General features: G+C 47.7%; 1 protein-coding gene across 1 annotated transcript in view; it reads left to right on the top strand.

Moving 5' to 3' along the window:
* Nucleotides 1-20,118, top strand: part of LOC149324520 (large subunit GTPase 1 homolog) — a 63,983-nt gene that overhangs the window by 5,507 nt on the left and 38,358 nt on the right. The window contains exons 2-6 of the mRNA XM_089565459.1: nucleotides 3,131-3,263; nucleotides 6,932-7,055; nucleotides 11,340-11,426; nucleotides 12,550-12,636; nucleotides 19,311-19,457. Of these exons, the coding sequence (XP_089421585.1) occupies nucleotides 3,131-3,263; nucleotides 6,932-7,055; nucleotides 11,340-11,426; nucleotides 12,550-12,636; nucleotides 19,311-19,457 (578 nt within the window). The remainder of the gene's footprint in view (nucleotides 1-3,130; nucleotides 3,264-6,931; nucleotides 7,056-11,339; nucleotides 11,427-12,549; nucleotides 12,637-19,310; nucleotides 19,458-20,118) is intronic.

Below are 20,118 nucleotides of genomic sequence, written 5' to 3'. Positions count from 1 at the left end.
TCGCCTCGTTTGAGGGTTCACCCTTGGCCGTGTCTTTTTGGGAGAGAATGCGAGAAAGTGCTGAGAGCAGTGCGGGGGGCAGCAGGACGGCCTGGCTTTCGGAGGTGCTCCCCATCTGCGCACCTGTTGTCCTCCTCGCTTGCTTTGCAGCCAGTGCCATGTCCTGGAGAGACATACCACAGGGACACTTGCAGTGTCCAGCCCTAGGAAATTGTTTTTTTGAGAAGACCAGTCTGAGAAGCCGACTTCAAGTGCGGGGACACACTGGGACCAGAGGAAGCTTTCATTCCCGAACAAGCTGCTGTTGAAGAGCTTAGCCATTGTTGCCGCTGAAACCATCACCAGTGGTCAGAGTTGCTACTCTCAGGAACAAAGTCCAGTCAAGTCTCACTTGGAAGCACCTGTTCTCAGTGGTCTCTCATTTGAAGCATGCCTCTTCTCACTCTCATAATGCACGCTGCTAACACCTCTTCTCTGTCGACGAAAGGTCCGGTTCCTCTGTCATCGTCATCAGCCTGACTCGCCCACTGCAGGGCAAAGGCCTGCCCTGTCCTGTGCCTGTTGCTTCTTGGGATCAAGGAACACAACTTCCCTATTATGTAGGCAGATAGGCTTGCTGACGTACAATCCTGTTTTTTTTTCATGTGGTAAGCTTAGCTTTTCTGTGTTGGTAATTGTACAGGGGGTTTGAACAAAATATCACTATAATGTTTTCGTAGTGATATTTCACCAAAATATCGCCATATGGTCCGAAAAATGTAGCCAATAGGTATGATGTAGGTGGTGTTTTTTTTCTGCACCAAATAAACTTGATGGGATTTGTGCACTTGTTGAAAAAAAAAAAAAGACTGAGCCTCAAGTGATGTGTGGGATTAAGCACGGAACACAGTTTTTGCCAGGGTGTTGTGTGTAAGATTCCTCTATCCTGTTGACAAATATACAGTGACCAGAAAAGGCGGTGCAATAATGCTTGTCTGAAAAAAATATCTGCATACATTATATTCATCAAAGTCCACTAATTTAGCTGACCATTGCTGACATTACCAATCTTGTTTTGCTTCCTTACATCATAGTGTTCAAACGCCCTGTCCGACTAACAAGAGGAATTGGCAAAGCTTGCCACATGAAGAAAAAAAAAAAGCCTTGTATCTGTCTGCATGGCTCCTTGATCCCGCATAGCAGCACATGCGCTATGTTTGGTCGTCATATTGTTTGCCTGCGCTTTCCTGTGAATAAACTTCACTTGTGAGTCAGCACTGTGCTCCTCCCTCTTCTGTTCTCCTCTTCCATTTCTGTTGGCAGCATAAAATAGGGGTGAAAAACAGCAGCAACCATTGCTGCCTTTGCTGCAGTGTTTTATCTGCAAGAGGTGGTCGATAGTGTAAATTATTTTTATTTTTTCATTTTTGGCTAACTATGCGGATGGTGTATCAAACGATAGTACCTTCCCATGGAAGGTGGAGAAGTTGGAAGGAGGAGCTTGAGTGGACCAATGGGAGAGTTTGCCTTTTCAAGGAGCTGTGCAGGTCCCAGGTCTGTTTCCTTTTTCCCTTTTGATGGAGCCTGCAGCCAGTGCTACTTGAGCCTCAGATTAACTGGTCGATGGGCTTACTGCCATCGCTCATGTGGGGACCGAAAACCTCTTCTGTGAAAAGAGTTTGGGCCTTGTTCACAGTGAAGGGATGCAAGTGATGGTTGATTGTAGAGGCGACAAGATGTGACATAAGCAGCGGGTGTGTATTGGGCCAGATTGCCTGCATTTCAGTTGACTGTGATTGCATCGTCTGAATGGGGAGGCAATCCAAGTAAAGTATTGTCGTCGTCTTGTTATGATTTCCGATTATCTTCGGGCTTGCCAGTTGATGCCATGGCCCGAGGAGACAGCATGTTCAGCCAGAGCATTTGTTGCCCCATGCTTCTCGTCAACATGATTGTTGTGCTCTTGCAGTCTTTTCTTGGAATCGCCCGTTGCTTGCGCCAATGTACACATGTTCACGACCAGCGCAAGGTCCTGTAGATGATGCCCGAGATACGAGGCCTGGTAACTTCCATGCTCCTGCAGCAACACCTTCAAGTTGTCTCGAGCAAAAGCACTGGAAAATTGATACGCGCTGCATATCACGACCAGATGCAGGTTTATCTTATGAAGACTCCCTCATCCGTGTAGTTTAGTTGCGACTCAAACCGAGGCTTACTATGACATACCTTATACTTATGTCTAGTTGGTAGCTACCACAGTATTTATAATGATTAGCAGAGGGTGGAGTGCAGGAAAAATTTCCAGGCAACCATTTAGGAGGTGCAAATTGCAGTGCCACCAGATCGTTTAATCCTTCCTCAACTGCCATGTTTCTAATGATAGAGGATGCAGCATTTCCAATGGAACAAACAGAAGAAGTAGTTGGCCTGTGTCATCGATAGGGTAATCACCAAAAGCGGCAGTTTTGTGAGAAGACTAAATACAGGCGTTGTCAACAAGAAAGAAAAATGGCTGTGGCTCAGCTCGGCTGGGCCGAGTTATATGGAGTGAAAGGCAAAAGAACCAGTGGCCAATGTCGGCGCGGAGACGTTGGCAGCGTCCGCCGCCCTGTTCCGCTTGAGATACTCTGCCATACAGCCGCCTCAATTGTGTTTGCGGCACATGCGAGCTCTCCTTTTCAACCCTCCGACATGTTATCAGGCATGCGACACAGCTGGCGAAGCGAGCAGAGGCGAGCGCAACGACAAGGAAATGGTGTGACCTCATACCAAACAGCGGCGGTGGCTCCGCGGCGAGGCGCGCGGCATGACGTCCTGCCAGATGGCACAGCGTCCGCCAGCTGCAGCGGTTGCTAGGCAACGGCTCAAGGTCGGTCTCTGTGCCTCCTCGGAGCACCGCCACAGCGAAATCGCAAGTTTGTGGCCAATGTAGCTTTTGTTACAAACAATGTGTGTGGTGGCACCGATTCTTGGGTGACTTGTAACCATTGGCAGCTCGTCCTTTTGGGTAAAGACACCACAGAACTGGGAACAGTGATTGGCAAGGTAGCGTATGGAAGGTTCTCGTGGCTTTGTTCTTCCAACCACTGCTCACGTGGCAGGTTGTCTTTCAGTGCAGAACAAATGTGCCCATGGTTCTTTTTTTTTGCAGTCGGCATTGCACACAACTGAGCTGAACGATGGCTACGACTGGGGTCGGGCCAACGTTACCAGCATCACGGAGCAGAACGACTTGGAGGAATTCCTGGCCACTGCTGAGCTGGCAGGCACGGACTTCACCGCTGGTAAGCTGTCACTTTTCTGCTGGCTGCCACTGCGTGTATCCAGAGACAAAAGCAGCTGTGTTGCCACCATGTCACATCTGGGCTTCCCCTGGCCGGTTAGATGCATATGGAGAGAATCGAGCAGGCTCTGAAGAACGGAGGTAGCGGTCAAGAGGAAACTAGGCATAGGAAAAATCAGGTGTGTGTGTTAAGAGACCAATAGCTAAAGTAGCCCAAGAGTTCGGCATAAATCTATACAGTAGCAAATGTAATCAGAACGTTACTGAGCGAGAGGCAGTAGAGCACCGCATGGGACATCCCGCCAGTAATGAAGGAGGAAGTAAAGAAAGCCTTGGGAGCAATGCAAAGGGGGAAAGCAGCTGGTGAGGATCAGGCAACAGCAGGTTTGTTGAAGGACGCAGGAGAGACTGTGCTAGAAAAACTAGCCACCCTGTATACGCAATGCCTTGTGACCTCGAGCGTACCTAGAGCTTTGAAGAATGCTAACATTATCCTTATTCATAAGAAAGGAGACGTCAAGGACTTGAAGAATTACTGACCGATTAGCTTATTGTCTGTTGCCTACAAGGTGTTTGCTAACGTAATCGCTAATAGGGTCAGGACAACCTTAAGACTTCAGTCAGCCAAGTGATCAGGCAGGCTTTTGTAAAGGATAATTGACAATAGACCATATTTGCGCTATCAGTCAGGTGATAGAGAAATGCACAAAATATAACCAGCCCCTATATAGAGCGTTCATTGATTACGAGAAATCAATGAACCCTTAAAAGTAAGGAACAAACCAAGACACACTTCCAGATGCAACCTTTCGTTTTCAGCAATTTACACTAACGTTCACAGTTATCTTCCGAAGCGAGAGCTCGTGTCCAACATCAACAGACAGCAATCTGCTCATCTTAACAGAAACCTGGCTAAAGAATGACGTCACTGATAACCAAAGTTTTGGCAGACCTACCTGACTTCCAAGTTTTTCAAAATGTCCGCGAAGGATCAAGGGGCGGTGGGGTTCTCATAGCCGTTCATCACCAAATTTTAGGTACTCTGGTAAATATCAAATCAAATCTTGAAATACTCTGGTTACTAAGTCGAGCATCACCAAAAACAGTGCTACTGGAAGTCTGCTACAGGCCTCCCCATTCCACACCCGACCTTTGCAACGAACTCAATAATAACTTAATTCATCTCACAACAAGCTACCCAGATGCCTCCATTCTCCTTTTCGGCGATTTTAACTTCCCAAACATTGACTGGTGCAACCTCCCATCTTCTTCAATAGCGGGTCCTGCAGAGGAAAGGAATTTCATTGACATCTGTTTGAACTTTAATTTGACACAGTTAGTATCACAACCAATGCGCGTCACGCCTGAGTCCGAAAGCATTCTGGATCTTATTTTGACAAATAACCCGGATGCCCTCCTTTCCATTGCATATCTTCGAGGAATTAGTGACCGTAATGTCATTCATGCTACCTTCTCATTTCCTGTAACACCAAATATGACTCAAAAGAAAACTATAAGACTTTACGAAAAAGGTAATTATCACGCGATAAATCATGAACTTGATACCTTCTTTCCCAGCTTCAAAGCTGCATGTCACAGTCAATCGATACAAAATAACTGGGCGATGTTTAAGAAATAAGTTAAATGATTTGGCTAATAAATGTGTACCAACTGGCAACATTCACACCAGCAACCAAAAACCATGGTTTGCTCAATCCTTAAAAAGACAGAAAATAATAAAAAAAGCCTCTCTATTGGGCGGCTAAAAACAACTCATTTCGATGGCAAACCTGCTACGAAGCTGAAGATGAACATTTGACTGCAATCTGCAGTGCAAAGCGTTTATTTTATGCTACTACACATCCAAATTCGTTGCGTACTAACCCAAGACAGTTTTGGCTAGTAATAAACCCTCACCCACAGCGCGCTATCACTCTCACCAATGATTTACAAGAAACCATTACCGATGCTGAATGTGCCAACGCTTTCAATTCCGCATTTGCTACAGTTCTCACGAAAGAAATCGAAACACCCTTTTCTTTTCCTTATTCCAATATGGAGGGTACCATGCCAAACATCACATTTTGTGAAGACGGAATTTCATGCATAATCCAGAAGACTAAGCTGTCGTCATCATTTGGCATTGATGGTATTAACTCTAAAATTCTAAGGAACACGAGACACACGGTTGCTTCATACTTGTCATTGCTGTTCTCCCAGTCACGTTCTTCAGGAACCATGCTAGATGATTGGAAAGTGGGAACGGTCGTTCCAGTCTACAAAACAGGTAACAGAAACTCTCCATTAAATTATCGACCTATCTCCCTAACAGGCGTGGCGTGCAAAATCATGGAACATGTCATCTACTCTCAAATTATTTCTTTCTTAGACTGTAACAGCTTTTTCATCCCTCGCAGCGTGGGTTTCGCAAAGGTTTCTCCTGTGAAACCCAGTTAGCTCTTTTTGTTCATGACTTGCACACTAACATGGACACTAATGTGCAAACTGACGCAATCTATCTGGATTTTGCAACAGCCTTTGATAAGGTATCTTACCAGCGCTTGTTACTAAAATTTTGAACTGCTGAACCTAGACCCTAACGTTATAATGTGGATACAGGAATTTTTGTCCAATCATACGCAAATGGTTTTAATCAACAGTAACTTATCTAGACCCCTCCCAGTAACTTCTGGCATGCCCCAAGGATCTGTCCTTGGTCCTCTGTTGTTTTTAATATACATTAACGATTTACCTCAGTGTATTTCTTCTAATATACGCATGTTCGGAGACTGCGTCATTTACCGCACAATCAAAAATATATCTGACCAAACTGCTCTCCAGAACGATCTAATCAGTGTTTCAGCTAGAATGGGTACAACAATTCACAAATGACGCTAAATGCCAACAAATGTAAATGCATGTACTTCTCCCGCCGGCGCAGTCCCTTTTGTTTCCCTTACACAATTCCTAACACACCCAGTGCAGTCTCATAAATACCTAGGTGTAACCCTCTCTCACGATTAGCATTGGAGCACACATGTCACTAACATTATCTCTGCAGCTAACAAAACCTTTCTGAAACGTAATCTGCGAAACGCCCCGGAACATGTAAAATTACTAGCTCATAAATCACTTGTCAGGCCAAAACTCGAACACGCGTCGCCCATTTGGAATCCGCACCAAGCATATCTCGCCGACGCATTAGAATCAGTTCAAAATCGCGCTGTTAGATTTGTTCGTGCATCGTACTCATATAATATCAGCGTTTCATCTCTCAAAGCAGAATCTGGTTTACCACCGCTTTTCTGTCGACGTCGCATTGCCACCCTTTCACTGCACCACAAGTTCTTTTTTTCGTCCCTTAATCAAGCACCATACTTCACAGCAGCAGCACGCATATCATATCGAACCAGTCATCCACTTCAAGTTGCGCGCCCACGTGTCTGGACCTTCACTGCCTCATTTTTTTCCCCAACCGCCACAGACTGTAACGGCCTTCCCCACGAAATCACTTCTACTACCTGCCCATCTTGGTTTTTGCAACTTGTATCTGACCATTTTTTCAGTAACTGTTTACCATGGTCCTTACTGTAAAAATCCACGCCTTATGTAATGGGGGACTGTTGAGGTGAATATAAACTGAGCTGACCTTGCCCTGTGGTGGTGCAGAGAAGCGGAATGTGACTGTGGTGGGCACGGGTGGAGTCGGGCGTGGCGTGCTGTCGGAGCAGGAGCGTGCCAGCTTGCGTGACCTGCACGAGCAGCACCGGGACCTCCTGCGCATTCCCCGCAGGTGAGTTTCATTCATTCATCCAGGGCCTGCATAGTTATTGTGCAGTGATGCACCAACAGAAACACGCATACACAGGCATTGCTAAATCACGCACTCAGTGCTTGGTGAAGTGCTTCGTTTGACGAGATTGAGACAATTTCAGGCAATAAAGCATGCCGCTGAGTAGTTGTTTGAACAAAAACCGACCAAAAGCATCGCTCCTAAATGAAATACTCCGTGGCCTTGAAGACGTGGTCCTTTCTCTGTTGTATGTGTGTGGGCGGTTTGGTGCACTCATCTCGATCTGTGCCAGTTGGGCAGTGGAAAATAATGTGAAAAAACTTGAGGTGCTGATGACCCTCTAGATTAGGCGACCCAAGCAATCATTTAGTATGAGCCATACTTTAGCACCTGTCATAATTCCTCAATATATGGGTGCCAGCAAAGCAAACGCAGGCATATTCGAGCACTGATCGTGTGTATGTAAAGTACAACTTCTTTTTTCAGGTCACATGCACACTGTTTGAAATTGCACCTTACAAAACCAAGAGGAGATTTGCACTGTAATTTCCAGGAATACGCTCCAGTATTTAATCGCAGTGGCTCTATGTAGGACGACACTGTTTCCCGTCTGGTGGATCTTTTTTTGTGTGGTCGTGGTGGTGGTGAAAACATTTATTTAATCATAGGGACAGGTGTTGGGGGTCGTGACCTGAAGGGTCACGCCCTTACAACCACTAGGTGGGATGCCTAGACAGGTACCCCATTGGCGTTTGCCGCAGCCCGGGCGCGCTGCGTTTTAAGGCCCTTTGGGCCTCGAGGGTGCAGCAACCGGACAGGGTCGCCTCCCAGTCCTCTCGGGTGGGGATTGGGATAGGGGGTAGGGATGGGTTCTGCTGGCAGGCCCACACCATGTGGTAAGTGTCAGACACCTCCCCACAGTGTGAGCACCGCCCGTCGAATTGAGGATCGAAATGTTGCAGAGTTGCCGGGCACAACATCGTGTTGGTGAGCAGGCACAGGAGTACCCGCTCGTTGACCTTCCCCAGCCCTTTGTGTAAAAGCCGCATGCATTTTTCAACATTCAGCGCGATTCCCCTGCTCATGCACCCAGTTGCTGCATTTTTAATATACAGTCGCCGAGTGATATTTTGGACTCGGCGGGACCTCGAAAATGGCCCGAATCATCGAAGTCCGAAAAATCCACAAACTGAAAAAAAAAAAAGACACTTGACGCGGCCACAGGTCTGCCGCGAACCAGTGCGCACGAGGCAAGAGCAGGCAGCTTGTGTGGACACTCGCATAGAGCGAGAGGTAGCAACCCCCACCCTCCTCTAACTGCCCCGTGGCATCCAAGTCGTGGCAGCTGTCCCGTTTTCAACGCACTCTTTTTAGGCCACCTCGGATGGGAACAATGGAGAACCAATAGCCACGCCTGTCCCAGCCAATTCGTCCGACTCTGTTTAAATCCAAGATGGCACCTTTCACTGTAGCGGGGCTTGTTTATTTGTTTATTTATTCGAATGCCCTAAAGGAGGCTATTACACAGGGGGGACACACAATAACACTGTGTTCAATATCAAAGGTAGAGAAAAGAGAGAGACAAAAAATACAGACACTATGTTTTGAAGTACATTAAAAAGAAACAACAACAACAACACTACAGGGCAAATAGAAAAGCGCAAAAAAAATTCAAACAGCTGAGATAAGAATACAAAAACAACGCAGAAAAAATGAAAAATTTAGGGCAATATTTCTTGTGCTTCCGTATATTATTGTGCTTGATATTTGCAGGGAAAAAAGTGTTCTTGAAAATAGCCTCATTTGAAACGTGTTGTTTTCGAAATTTTTTCGAGTAAGCGACAACTCTCGCACAATGGCGGCAATAAGCCTGACATATTCTTTCACACCTGTACTTTTGAGATGCAAAGTACATCCATCATGACTTTCATATGTCGATTCTTATCTCATTGCAAATTTGAGCTGTATATGAAATCGCTGCCTCTGCTATGTTGTTAGCAATTTTTTTTTCCTGAAATATTAGCATTTTCACAAAACAAAATTCACTGCTGTCCTACTGAATAATGTGTGTGCAGTGTGTAAAATAACCAAGAATGTTAAAAATTTAAAATATTTGGGCAGTTTGATCTTTCTCGTCCCCTTCTGTGCATGCAGTGCAGACATTTATTAGTGTACAGATTATTGTGGGTGCATACCTTTAAAAGCGGAATGCTGGCTAATAATAATAATAATTCTAAGAAGTGGAGTGCTGGAACAGGGAGACACAACAGTGCAGGTGTGTGTTCTTGTCCATTGTTGTTGACCACTGCCAGCACGTTTAAATATGGCACAATTGCGTGGGCTTTGATGTAAGAAGAATAAAGCTGTAATCACTAGGGATTAGTGTGTGTCCTGAAGCAGCAGATATTGCATGAAATTTTTTGTAACACATATGCAAGCAAGTTTTAAGCACTGAATGAACTGAAACAATAAAGCACCCTTGGTGTGGCAGTCTGGATTTAATTCTCCCTAAACAGCTCAAGCTTTTATGCTGCGAATTGTTTTTTGGTTTCCTGTGTGACCTAACCGTCCCCAGTGAGTTGCTGTGGGAGCCTTGGGGTGGCATGCTGTGGGAGTAAAATTGTCGACACGTAGTACTAGGTAGTGCGCTACGTCGCTTGGCATAGCAGGCTCCCTATTCGGCTGCTGGCTGCCACAGTTTGCCAGCTGGCCTCTACTGTAGGGCACCTCTGGACTCTCTCAGTCCAGGTCTTGGCACGGCATCTGTTGACGTCCCTGGCCGTGCATTTTCTGGGCTTGTTTACCTCGCTGTGGCTCCGACACTACTGTCCCCATGCTGGCGGAGCTGCATTGCATTCAGCACATTTAAGCCTGTGTGGCCAAGCGAGGCATGAATTACCTGCAGGTGGATTTGCCAAACTTGTCCGACCACCTGAGTCCATCTCTCTCTCTCTTTCTTGTGTGGCCGTGAGTGGAAGCACAGGCAGGGAACAGACACTTTTAGTTGGCCGTACAGAACGGGCTTACGTACGCAGGCAGGTCGCAGTTGCGCATGCACAGAACGTTCCGTACCGCTGGTCCGCTTGCGTACGTGGCACATTGTGGGGCTTAAAAAATTGGGGGAGATAAATACGTTCTCCCCGCTTAAGCGCGGCTGACTCAGTTCAAAGCCGCGCGGACCCCACCCCGTGGTCGCGTACGCTACCGAGCGCACGCCAACCACGGCGGGCCGTGCTCTGCGGGAACAAAGGAACGACACACTGGCTGACACAAACAAGGCATTTATTGCTATAGCAACAATAACGCCAGCTAGCAACAAAATACACTGAGGAATCTAGGATGTCCGACTCACCAGCACGGTCACGAGCGAACGTTCGCCCACGGTAGGGCAGAGGGAATAACTCCGAGGCCGGACGGGACGAGCTGAGGGGAACGCGTTTCCACACGAGGTCGCCCGCCGACGAAGAGCGAAGCTGCGAGCGAAACGTCCGTTCGCTTCCCGGTGCCGAGGGAGAAGAGACCCCGTAGCTCCCCGCGAGCGCGCAGCAAAACACCATCCATGGCGCTGGTGTCGCTGCGACGCGAGCGCCCTCCCCTGTTAGTTGAAAGTCACCGAACCGAGAGGAGTGCTTTGCGGAGGAGCTAACCACAGGGAACTAGCGCGCTGAGGGAAAGCGAACGCAGGGGACGAAAGCGTCCCCACAACGTTAAAGGATGCATTGACAAGATGGCGGCGCCCTGCTCGCCCGCTTCAGAATAAATGCATGTCACTGCAAGATTCTTCGACGCGATAGCTCGCTCAAATGGTTGTGGTTCGCTTTTATTTTACACACTCTAGCCCACGCGTAGAGGTATAAGCGATAACTAGCCCCTATTTTTCATATAATTTGGCAACTTTCAAGCTCTTAGGCCTAACTGAATGCAGTGTGTTTACCTCGCCAGAACGGCACCTGGCGAAGCAGTTGTCTAGCTTTTAGTCATTTGTTACATTTTGTTCTATTTGCAAAGTTTTTCTTGAAATGAAAAATGGCTCGCAATGCACCCGTCCTAGTTATCAGTAATTAAGGATTAAAATTTCTTCAACACAGCGTTGATGTGCTTTGGCGTCTTCTCACTAGATAGCGCTACCGTTTACGTGTGCCCTTGAGGGACACTATGGCACGGCCAATTAAAAGTATCGTGTTTACACTATTTTCAGTGTACCCAACAAAGTAAACGATGCGTGCACAAACTTAGTGCGTACGCCCAACTAAAAGTGTCTAATGTGTGTCTTCCTGGCTGCAGGCCCCCGTGGGACGAGAGCACCAGTGCCGAGGAGCTGCACGCCTGCGAGCGGGAGAGCTTTGTGGCCTGGCGACGCCAGCTGGCCGAGTGGGTGACTCTCTCCTTGCTTCACTATAACAACTGCACATGCCATGCGGATGGCCGCTAAAAGCGTCATTGCATTGGCACAACTGCCAACGTATTTGCTGAGAAACCACATTTTCCAGGAGCACGTTAGGACGCTCTTTTGGGTTGGATTTTGTCACCAGGCTTCCACTACATCATGTGCATTACAGTCAAACCTTGTTATAACGAGCGCTGATATAGCAAATTATTGGGTAAAACAAAGTAAAAGCAAAATTTTGACGATTGTTTGTTTCATTTGGAATTCGTTTCGCATAGTGAAACGAGAAATTATAGATTTAATGTGGGATCAGTTATATTGAAGCAATTTTTCATATTCACGTGACTTGAAGTGTGTAAATGAGGCAAAAAAAAAAAACTCTAAAGATGCAGTATTTCAGTCGCCCACAGAAGTATGCTTGAATTGCTCACGCTTCTTGCACGCCTTGCCATGTAGGGGCAAGTAATGAAACCAACCACTGCGCAAACTTTGGCGTGCAAAATGGTTGCTCAGGAGCATAACCAAGCTCTATAGTAAGAGTGCATTCGCAGTGGGGCAGCAACAAGCAAGTTGCTAGCATGTGGCTTTGTAGACACCCAGTGATGGGACACCTCAGTCTGAGTGGTTGGACAACCGTCTTGCCACCCTTACCAACAAGCTGATTGGCCCTTTTTAATTCTGCCCAGGCTAAGACTGGGAAGAGCCAACCAGTTGTGCGTGCTGCACTTGCAGCCACTGCACCTAGTGTGTTGTGGATGCAGAATCGAGGGGCAAAGCACTTCACGCATAGCTCGCTGCCCCTGGTCTCTCCTTTGCATGAATTTTCGTGTAAATGGGGCTGATTTCGTTGAAAACTTTCTCCTGTCAGGTGCCACAAAACAAAGGATAGGTCATTTTTTAAAATGAATTGATATGTTCATGTGGCCCGCATCACTGTTTGTGTGCATTTAATTTTGCTTTCCAACACGGAATAAAAGGTGAGGTACCTTTGTACGAAGCTTCAGATTAAAAAACTGGGCTCTTTTGCTACTTGTTTGTGTGAATGCTGAGCTGGGTCACAGCAGAGTAGGGGGCCGTCCAGAATGTGTGCATGTGCTGGCTGTGCAGGTTGCAAGAGACAGACGGCCTGATGATGACGCCCTACGAGAAGAACCTTGAGTACTGGCGCCAGCTGTGGAGGGTCATCGAACGCAGGTGCACTTCCAAGCATGCACCTTTCTTTCAACATGTGGGAGAAGTTTCCCGAGGAAGGAGACAGTCGTGGCTTGCTGTTACAACTGTCACAAAGCAGCAAGAGATTATTTTCAGGGAATTGCATTTGTTCCTTACTGTTATTACTTACTGGAACCCCACGCCTTGAGTGGCGATAGATTATCTTGGATGCCTTCAAGGGAAATGATATCTAGGGAAAAGCACACGAGTATTCCATCACTCGTCACTGCACCACAGAAGTGTTTAGGCTAACACCAAAGATAACAGTGGTTAAAGATGACCCCCCCCCCCCTCCCCCCCCCTCAACGGATACATGCCAGAATAAACAAAGAAAACAGGCTGACCCTACTCCAGGTCAAAGGAGAGGCTGTGAGCAGCAATTTCAAGAATTATTTGCACAGTATAGAGTCCTAGCAGAGATGCCATCGATGGGCAAAGTATGAGGAAACTATGCTTTGGCAAGAGATTTAAAACAGTGCAAGGGAGAGAAAGTCTAGATGCTTTCACATTGTGTTCTGTGCCCTCGTGTGGCCACAGATGCTGGCCTTTGAGTGCAAATGGGCTCGTAGGTGGCAAAACATCGCCCCAGTGCCGCTGACGCCATCAGATCACCCGAAAACACACCCCATAAGAAGTGCGCACTTTTTTTTTTGTCTTGTCTGTGATAGGCTAGTTTGGCAGTGTGGCCCAAACTTTCAGTCGCTACGCACACGAGTGTACGTAACACACGCTGCCTTGTGTGGCGTGCCTTTTCCACATCATTGTGCTGGCATTCTAAACATACAGTCGACGACCGAAAATTCGGACGCCTGATTATTCGGACTTTTTCGCGGCACCGCGACATGGCCCATAGAGCCAATGTGTAAGAGCGCTTGAAATTTCGGACACACCGCAACTGACCACTCGATTTTTCGGACCTCGTTCGCACTCGCCACCAGTACCCAAGCCGCCATATAATGTGTACAGTGGAACCTCATTAATTCAGACTGCAGGAAATATCGAAAACTTGATCAAACAAAACGAAATTCAAGCTTAAAGGGAGCCTCTTGCGACGCTGAAATTCTGCGCGAGTCGGCACATTGCGCTCGCGTGTTTTCGAATTCATACTGTCCTTGAATGTCTTCCGCTGCACGAACTTGAACCGTAGTCTGAGTTCACGGAACTCATCTGTGCCGAGTCTTTAGTCCCGAACACGGAACGCGAATACGATCGCGGAGGCTACGCGCACGCCGTGGCCTCCGCGATCGAAGCGCGCTTCGGGCGCGCCGCCGGATCATATCGCGGCCGCGATCTGCTCCGGCGCCGCGCCGTTCGCGGAGGCCGCGCGAGCGCACCGGAGCTTCCAAGTGCCGTCTATGGATGGCGCCGTGATCATTATCAACTTTTTTCTCCGTCGCGATTTTCCGCTATCCACATCGGCATCAGTATCGCCAGCTATAGCCTTTCGTGGCGTGTTAGCATGCGTGTTAGCACGTTCGCCGTGATAGTGGCTTTCGCGTGCTGCCGCCGAGCTTCACAGTTTTAGCGCGATGGGCAAGCACCTTATCAGCTACACGGCTGGGAGTTAGCTCTCGAACGCGGTCGGTAAGCGTGCGGCGGGCGGGAAATTCGACGTGGCCGAGAAGTGCGTCTGATGATGGTGCAACCAAAAGAGAAACACAAGCTGCAAAAAGCGTGCTTTCCGAGGCAAGCCGTGCGAGTTTCCTGAACTGGAAGAAGAGCTGCTCCTCTATGTGATGGAATTTCGGAACAACGGCTACGCGTTGACAGCGGACATGCTGCGCGGCTTCTTTTGGCATGAGCGTGCACCAGAGCGCAGCACCAGCTCATGAGTCTAAATACTTCGCGAGTGACGATTGAACGTAGAATAAATGTCGCTCATTCCCTGGTTGGTGTGTTTTTACATAAAAAAATTTTTTTTTCGCACATCGCGTGTATGGGCCGCACCCCGAAAATTGGCCCTCGAATCTGAAAAAAGAAAAGGTGCGGCCCTTATACGCGTTTATACGGTATTTCGCGTGGCGAAATATAGTCACGAGGAGCTTTAGAATGTGTGCAATACAATTGGCCGCTTTCTCCGGCATAGTGGTAATAAGTTCGTGATTTTTTCGGTGAAATTTGATTTTCCGGACTGCCCGATTTTTCGGTCGTTTTCGCGGTCCCTAGAGAGTCCGAAAAATCGGTCGTCGACTGTACCATATAAACACTTGTACGGGCGACACCCTGTTTTCCCGAGGGAAACATTAAAAAAAATAAAAGATCCGCGTAAGGGAAGCACCTGAACTTGCCACAACCCATGCGGGAATACTATTGCCTTCTAAATGCACACATTGTGGCCTCTGCAATCAGCTCTGGCTGCAAGCAATGGTGTGCTTGATTGCAGAGGCCGTGCACACACACAGGAGCTTCCAGGTGCCACCTACGGATGGCGCCCAAGGCCACAGCTCATCATCGTCATCATTAACTTTTTCCTCCACCACAAGTTCCCACTATCCATATCAGCATCGGAATGACCAGCTCCAGCTTTTTGTGGCTGTCAAAAGGCACAGGAGTAGTGATAGTGTGTTAGTTCATTGTAGTTGTGGCTTTCATGTGCTGCTGCCGAGCATTGCAATTTCAGCACGATGGCAAGCACCTTTCTTTTCTTCAAGTTTAAACAGCACCAACTTTTCGGACGAATACACAGATACACATGACAGGACGGGTGCCGTCTATCATGTCTATCTGTGTATTCGTCTGAAAAGTTAGCGCTCTGTTTAATTTCGAAGAGAAGAAAATGCATCACCAACTGGCCCCGCAACGTGTTTTACTAGGCAAGCACCTTGACAGCCACACGGCTGGGAGTTTGCTCTCGAACACGGCAGGTGTGGCAGGGAATGCGACATGGCCGAGAACTTGTGTCCAACGTTGGTGCAACCAAAAGGATTCATGAGGAACACAAGCTGCAAAAAGCACGCTTTCTGAGGCAAGCCGTACGAGTTTCATTTTGTTTCATTACCTTAGAGACCCCTTTCGGGGTATTACATATGGGGTGGGTTACATACCATTGGTGAGATTATAATATTTGACTGTGAGGAGGAACACTCGTCACAAACGTCGATGGGCAGGTGATGTCAGTAATGACGTGGGGAAGGCCGTTCCACATGATAGCTGTTCGGGGAAAAAATGAGCCAGAAAAAGTAGTGCTTCTAGTGAGCGGACAAGCAACATAAAATGGATGCATAGTGCTGTGGGATATGTGTTAAGCTGGTGCTAGGTATGGGGTATGATTAAGCGAACTGTGAAATATCTTATGGAACTTGAAGTAGAAATGTTATAGCTCAAAAAAAAAAGACACGGACGACAGAGACAAAACACACACACAAGCGCTAACTGTCAACTGAATTTATTCGTCGAAAGCCACACCTTTTATAGGCCGAAGGGTCGTGACAGAAAAGATGACAAAAAACAAAAACAAGGGTTGTGTCAGAGCCATCAAATCGCGAGTGCATGCGCGGGTAGGCAAGGGCATCACACTTCCGTTTATCTTCCATCTAATCAACGGGCAGCGGCATTAAAATAGTCAATCTCAGCCCGGAACAGAGATTTTTTATTTATTTATTTATTTACATATACTGCTGGCCAATGTTTTGGCCCAAGCAGGATGGGCATACAAATTTAGGACACAAGAAGAAGAACATATACAATGCGAGAAAGAACACATGGGAAACAACACATTTCTTAAAAACAACTACAGTAATCCCTCGTTATAACGAAATCGCTTTACTCAAAATATCGTTTTATTCGAAATTTATTCCGGTCCCGACCCAAACACATGCATTTTAAGCCGCATTACTCGAAGCGCACAAAGAGCTTAACCCGCTTAGAGCGAAGTGGCAAGCGGAGGCATCGCCGCCGCCGAGTGTAAGAATCGCCGCCGTGGCAGCGACCCTTTGTGCATGCACTGTCAAATTAATACCGCCGACGAATTAGACTCATGCAGGCATAGAACAGGCCACAAAAGTGCCAAAACCACAATCGATGACCTGCCTGGTAATGGGCGCCAAGAGAGTGCCGAGTGTCCCGTGCTCAGCGAGGCCAAATTCCATGGTGCAGCGCGCCCGAACCGTTAATCTCAGTTGGAAGCGCATTCCTAGTGCTCCCCGTGACAGAATCCACAAGAAAATAAAGTTTTCCTAGCGCTTTGCGATTCCAGAAAACCGCGGTGTCTTGGATGCTGAAAAGTGGCCGGTCATGCTCGATTCGCGCCATTCGACGAGACAAACGGTCTAAATGCGTGGTAGGGTCACTGAATTTTGTTGTTACGGCGGGGGACATGTGTGAAAAGCGAGCGCGATTCACCGCGGCGCGAAGTTGCGAAGGCGTCGCAGCGTCCGATCGCAGCTCGCCGGCTGCGTCATGTCAACGACGGGCCGCCCGCGGCAAACGCTTCGACGAGTAGCGGGGGCCAACGCGAGCGCGTAGAGCCACAGCGTCATGATGACGTAGGGCGTGCTCCTTTGAGCGGGGCCCACCGGGCCGGCCTGCCCATGGCTGGTCTCGACGTGCTCGCTCGCTCGCGCGCGCCGAGACCAGCCGTGGCCTGCCAGCCTTTCGCTGTGGCAGTGCTCCGAGGAGGCAGAGAGACTGACCTTGAGCCGTTGCCTAGCAACCGCCGCAGCTGGCGGACGCCGCGCGGCGTCACCCACCAGCTTCCTCGCAGTTGTGGTGCAATTAAATCTCGACTGTTTTAGCTTTTTTTGAGCGGTCGCTTATATCGAATTATCGCTTATAACGAATTTTTTCGCCGTCCCGCTGACTTCGTTATAACGAGGGATTACTGTATATGATAAAACTAATATTGGGTAATAAATGGCAACAACACATCTCATGTATGGTAAGAATTCAAAATGCATGACAAATAACTCTTTTGGAAGGAAAACAGGATATGTTAAGTATGCAAAATATGGCTTTCTAGTCCTTTCACAAAATCTTTGCTTTTAAAAATGTTGCGTGGTAAAGAATTCCATTTAGTGATCGTGCAGGGGAAAAAACTATATTTAAATGTGTTAGTGCGAGCGAAGATTGGGGCTAAGGATTGTTCATTGATGCACTCGCTGCCAAGTTTCTGTATGTGGTAGGCTTCTAGGCTTATCCGCACTGTCTTGTCTTTACTTTTACCAATAAACTTTTACCAATAATACCTTTACGAATAAATTCAGTTGACAGTTAGCGCTTGTGTGTGTGTTTCGTCTCTCTTGTCCGTGTCTTTGTTTGTGCTATAACATTTCTACTTCAAGATGAGCTACCAACTCGCCCAACAGGAAGTTTTAATGAATCTTATGGAACAGGCAAAGGCTAGCTATGTGACGACAAGTGCTTAGGTTCAAGAGTTCAAACTGAAGTTTTAATGCTGTTATGCTGGTGTTGAAAGAGTAGTTAAAGTGAATGAATCTTACAGCGCAATTTTGCAAAGCTTCAAGAGTGTTAGCAAGATAAGTTTGATGGGGATTCCAGATAGGAGATGCATATTACGGCCTAGACCGGATGAGTGACTTATAGGCGAGTAGTTTTACATGTGGTGGAGCATGACGTAGGTGACGTTTCAGAAATCCCAGAGATTGGTTTGCTGATGATATGATGTTAGTGATATGAGTGCACCAGGAAAGATCACTGCTTAAGGTTACGCATTGTGAGATTGTAAAAGTTCAATAGCAGATTTGAGGATAGCGTAGTTAAAAACGAGGGGCTGTTGGCGGCGATGGAAGGAGACAGGTTTGCATTTGTCAGTATTTAGCTTCGTGAGCCATCGGTTGCACCGGCCATGAACGACATTAAGATTAGTTTGCAGAGCTGCTTGATGAGACATGTCAGTCATTGTGTGATGGATGATGCCATTTTCGGCAAACATGTTACATGTTAGATGTGTTGGTAAGTCGTTAATAGAAACAGCAGTGGACCAAGGACAGAGGATGCCACACGCTGCCCGTGGCGCTCCCGTCACACCTTAAACCCGCAATGCTGTTACTGGTATGCATGCTGCCAAGGTCTGTGGTGCAGAAGGCACGAAACTGAGGAACAAGCTAACAGGAAGTAATGCTCTGAGATGAGTGTTGACAAAAGTGCGTGTTACTTTGCTCATGCCTGTTGTCAGAAGTGCACCCAAAAGGGGAAGAGGGGGCAGCCTGGGTGGAACCCAGTTTGAGAACCCTTAGAGGGAAAACTCCCTGGCCGGTGGGTGAAAAGCAAATTGCACCTGAAAGAGGTGGAGGTCTGTTAGCGCTGTTGAGTTGAATTGCTAAACACTCCAGAGGGAAGTTGTGCAGCAGCCTGTTGCAGCAAGAGTGGAGCATGTGCCTGCCTTTGTGAACTTGGTTCTCTGGGGCTGAAAAAGAATGACTTGCCTGGGCAGGGAAGAGTGCTGTGTGAATGCTTTCCGCCTTTGTATTTGAGTTGGGTTAGAGGGGTATTTGGAGGTAGTAACCATGATATTGTCACTGTCCTTGCGCCACTAGAGACATGGTGGAAATGCCTGAGAAGCCATGTTTGTGCCAGGTCTCCATGGTTAGGTGAATGGAGGGGAAATGCTTTTGGTGCGCATGCTGTGCCAATTTGCTTGATGAAATTCATCTTGGCAGACTGTCCTAAGAAAGTGGATGGGTGGGTGGGTGTGTCAGTGATGTGGTGGTGCAGATAGTGGATGCGAGGAACCCCCTGCTGTTCCTGTGCCAGGACCTGGTGCAGTACGTGGCCGAGACGAGCGGGGGACACAAGCGCAGCCTGCTGCTGCTCAACAAGGCCGACCTGCTCACGCCAGCTCAGCGGTGAGACTCCCTGCACACGAGGGACAAGGCAGACAGTACCGATTTCCCACTGAAATTTGTTGAAAGACAAGCTGAGAACATTTACACTGTGTACTCGTATAATTTGCACCCTGTGCACCTTCATTTTTTCCCATGTTTATGAGAGAAAAAAAAATAAAAGGGAGGGTTTTAAGGTAGAGTTAAACCGAGTAGGACGTGCAAGAGCAGTTGAGGCAACTGCCTTATCGTCCATGCATTGGCGGAGCAGCTGCCTGCACCGCTTTGTCAGAGGTTGAGGGTGCTCTGCTGGCAGTGAACCAGTCCCTGCTGCAGCAGACCACCATCCTGCGCTTGGGAAGATTGGTGCGGCTGCGAAAGGTGCGAGGGGCCGATTCCAGGCCCCAGCTCGCTTAAGCAGCTGCAAGGCATTTGCTGTGCAATTTGCCCCTATTCAAGCCTGGCCACACAAAATGAAGTGGCATACGTACGGGGGGACAGTGCTTCGCATCGTCTGCCGCTTCACTTTCATGTACGGATGGGACAGACACACTGGCACTCTAAAGAGCGCGGCCACGTACTCCTGTGTTCACTGTAAGAGTGAAGTAGCCTGTACGTACGGTATGGTTTTTGCATTACGGCTTTACTAAAACAAATTTTGTACATCCGGAGAAGAAGGTACTAG

This window comes from Amblyomma mixtum, unplaced genomic scaffold (genome assembly GCF_055824585.1).
Source record: "Amblyomma mixtum isolate Tamu unplaced genomic scaffold, ASM5582458v1 scaffold_27, whole genome shotgun sequence".
Taxonomy (NCBI): Eukaryota; Metazoa; Arthropoda; class Arachnida; order Ixodida; family Ixodidae; genus Amblyomma; species Amblyomma mixtum.
This window is presented reverse-complemented; position numbering and strand designations above follow the sequence as displayed.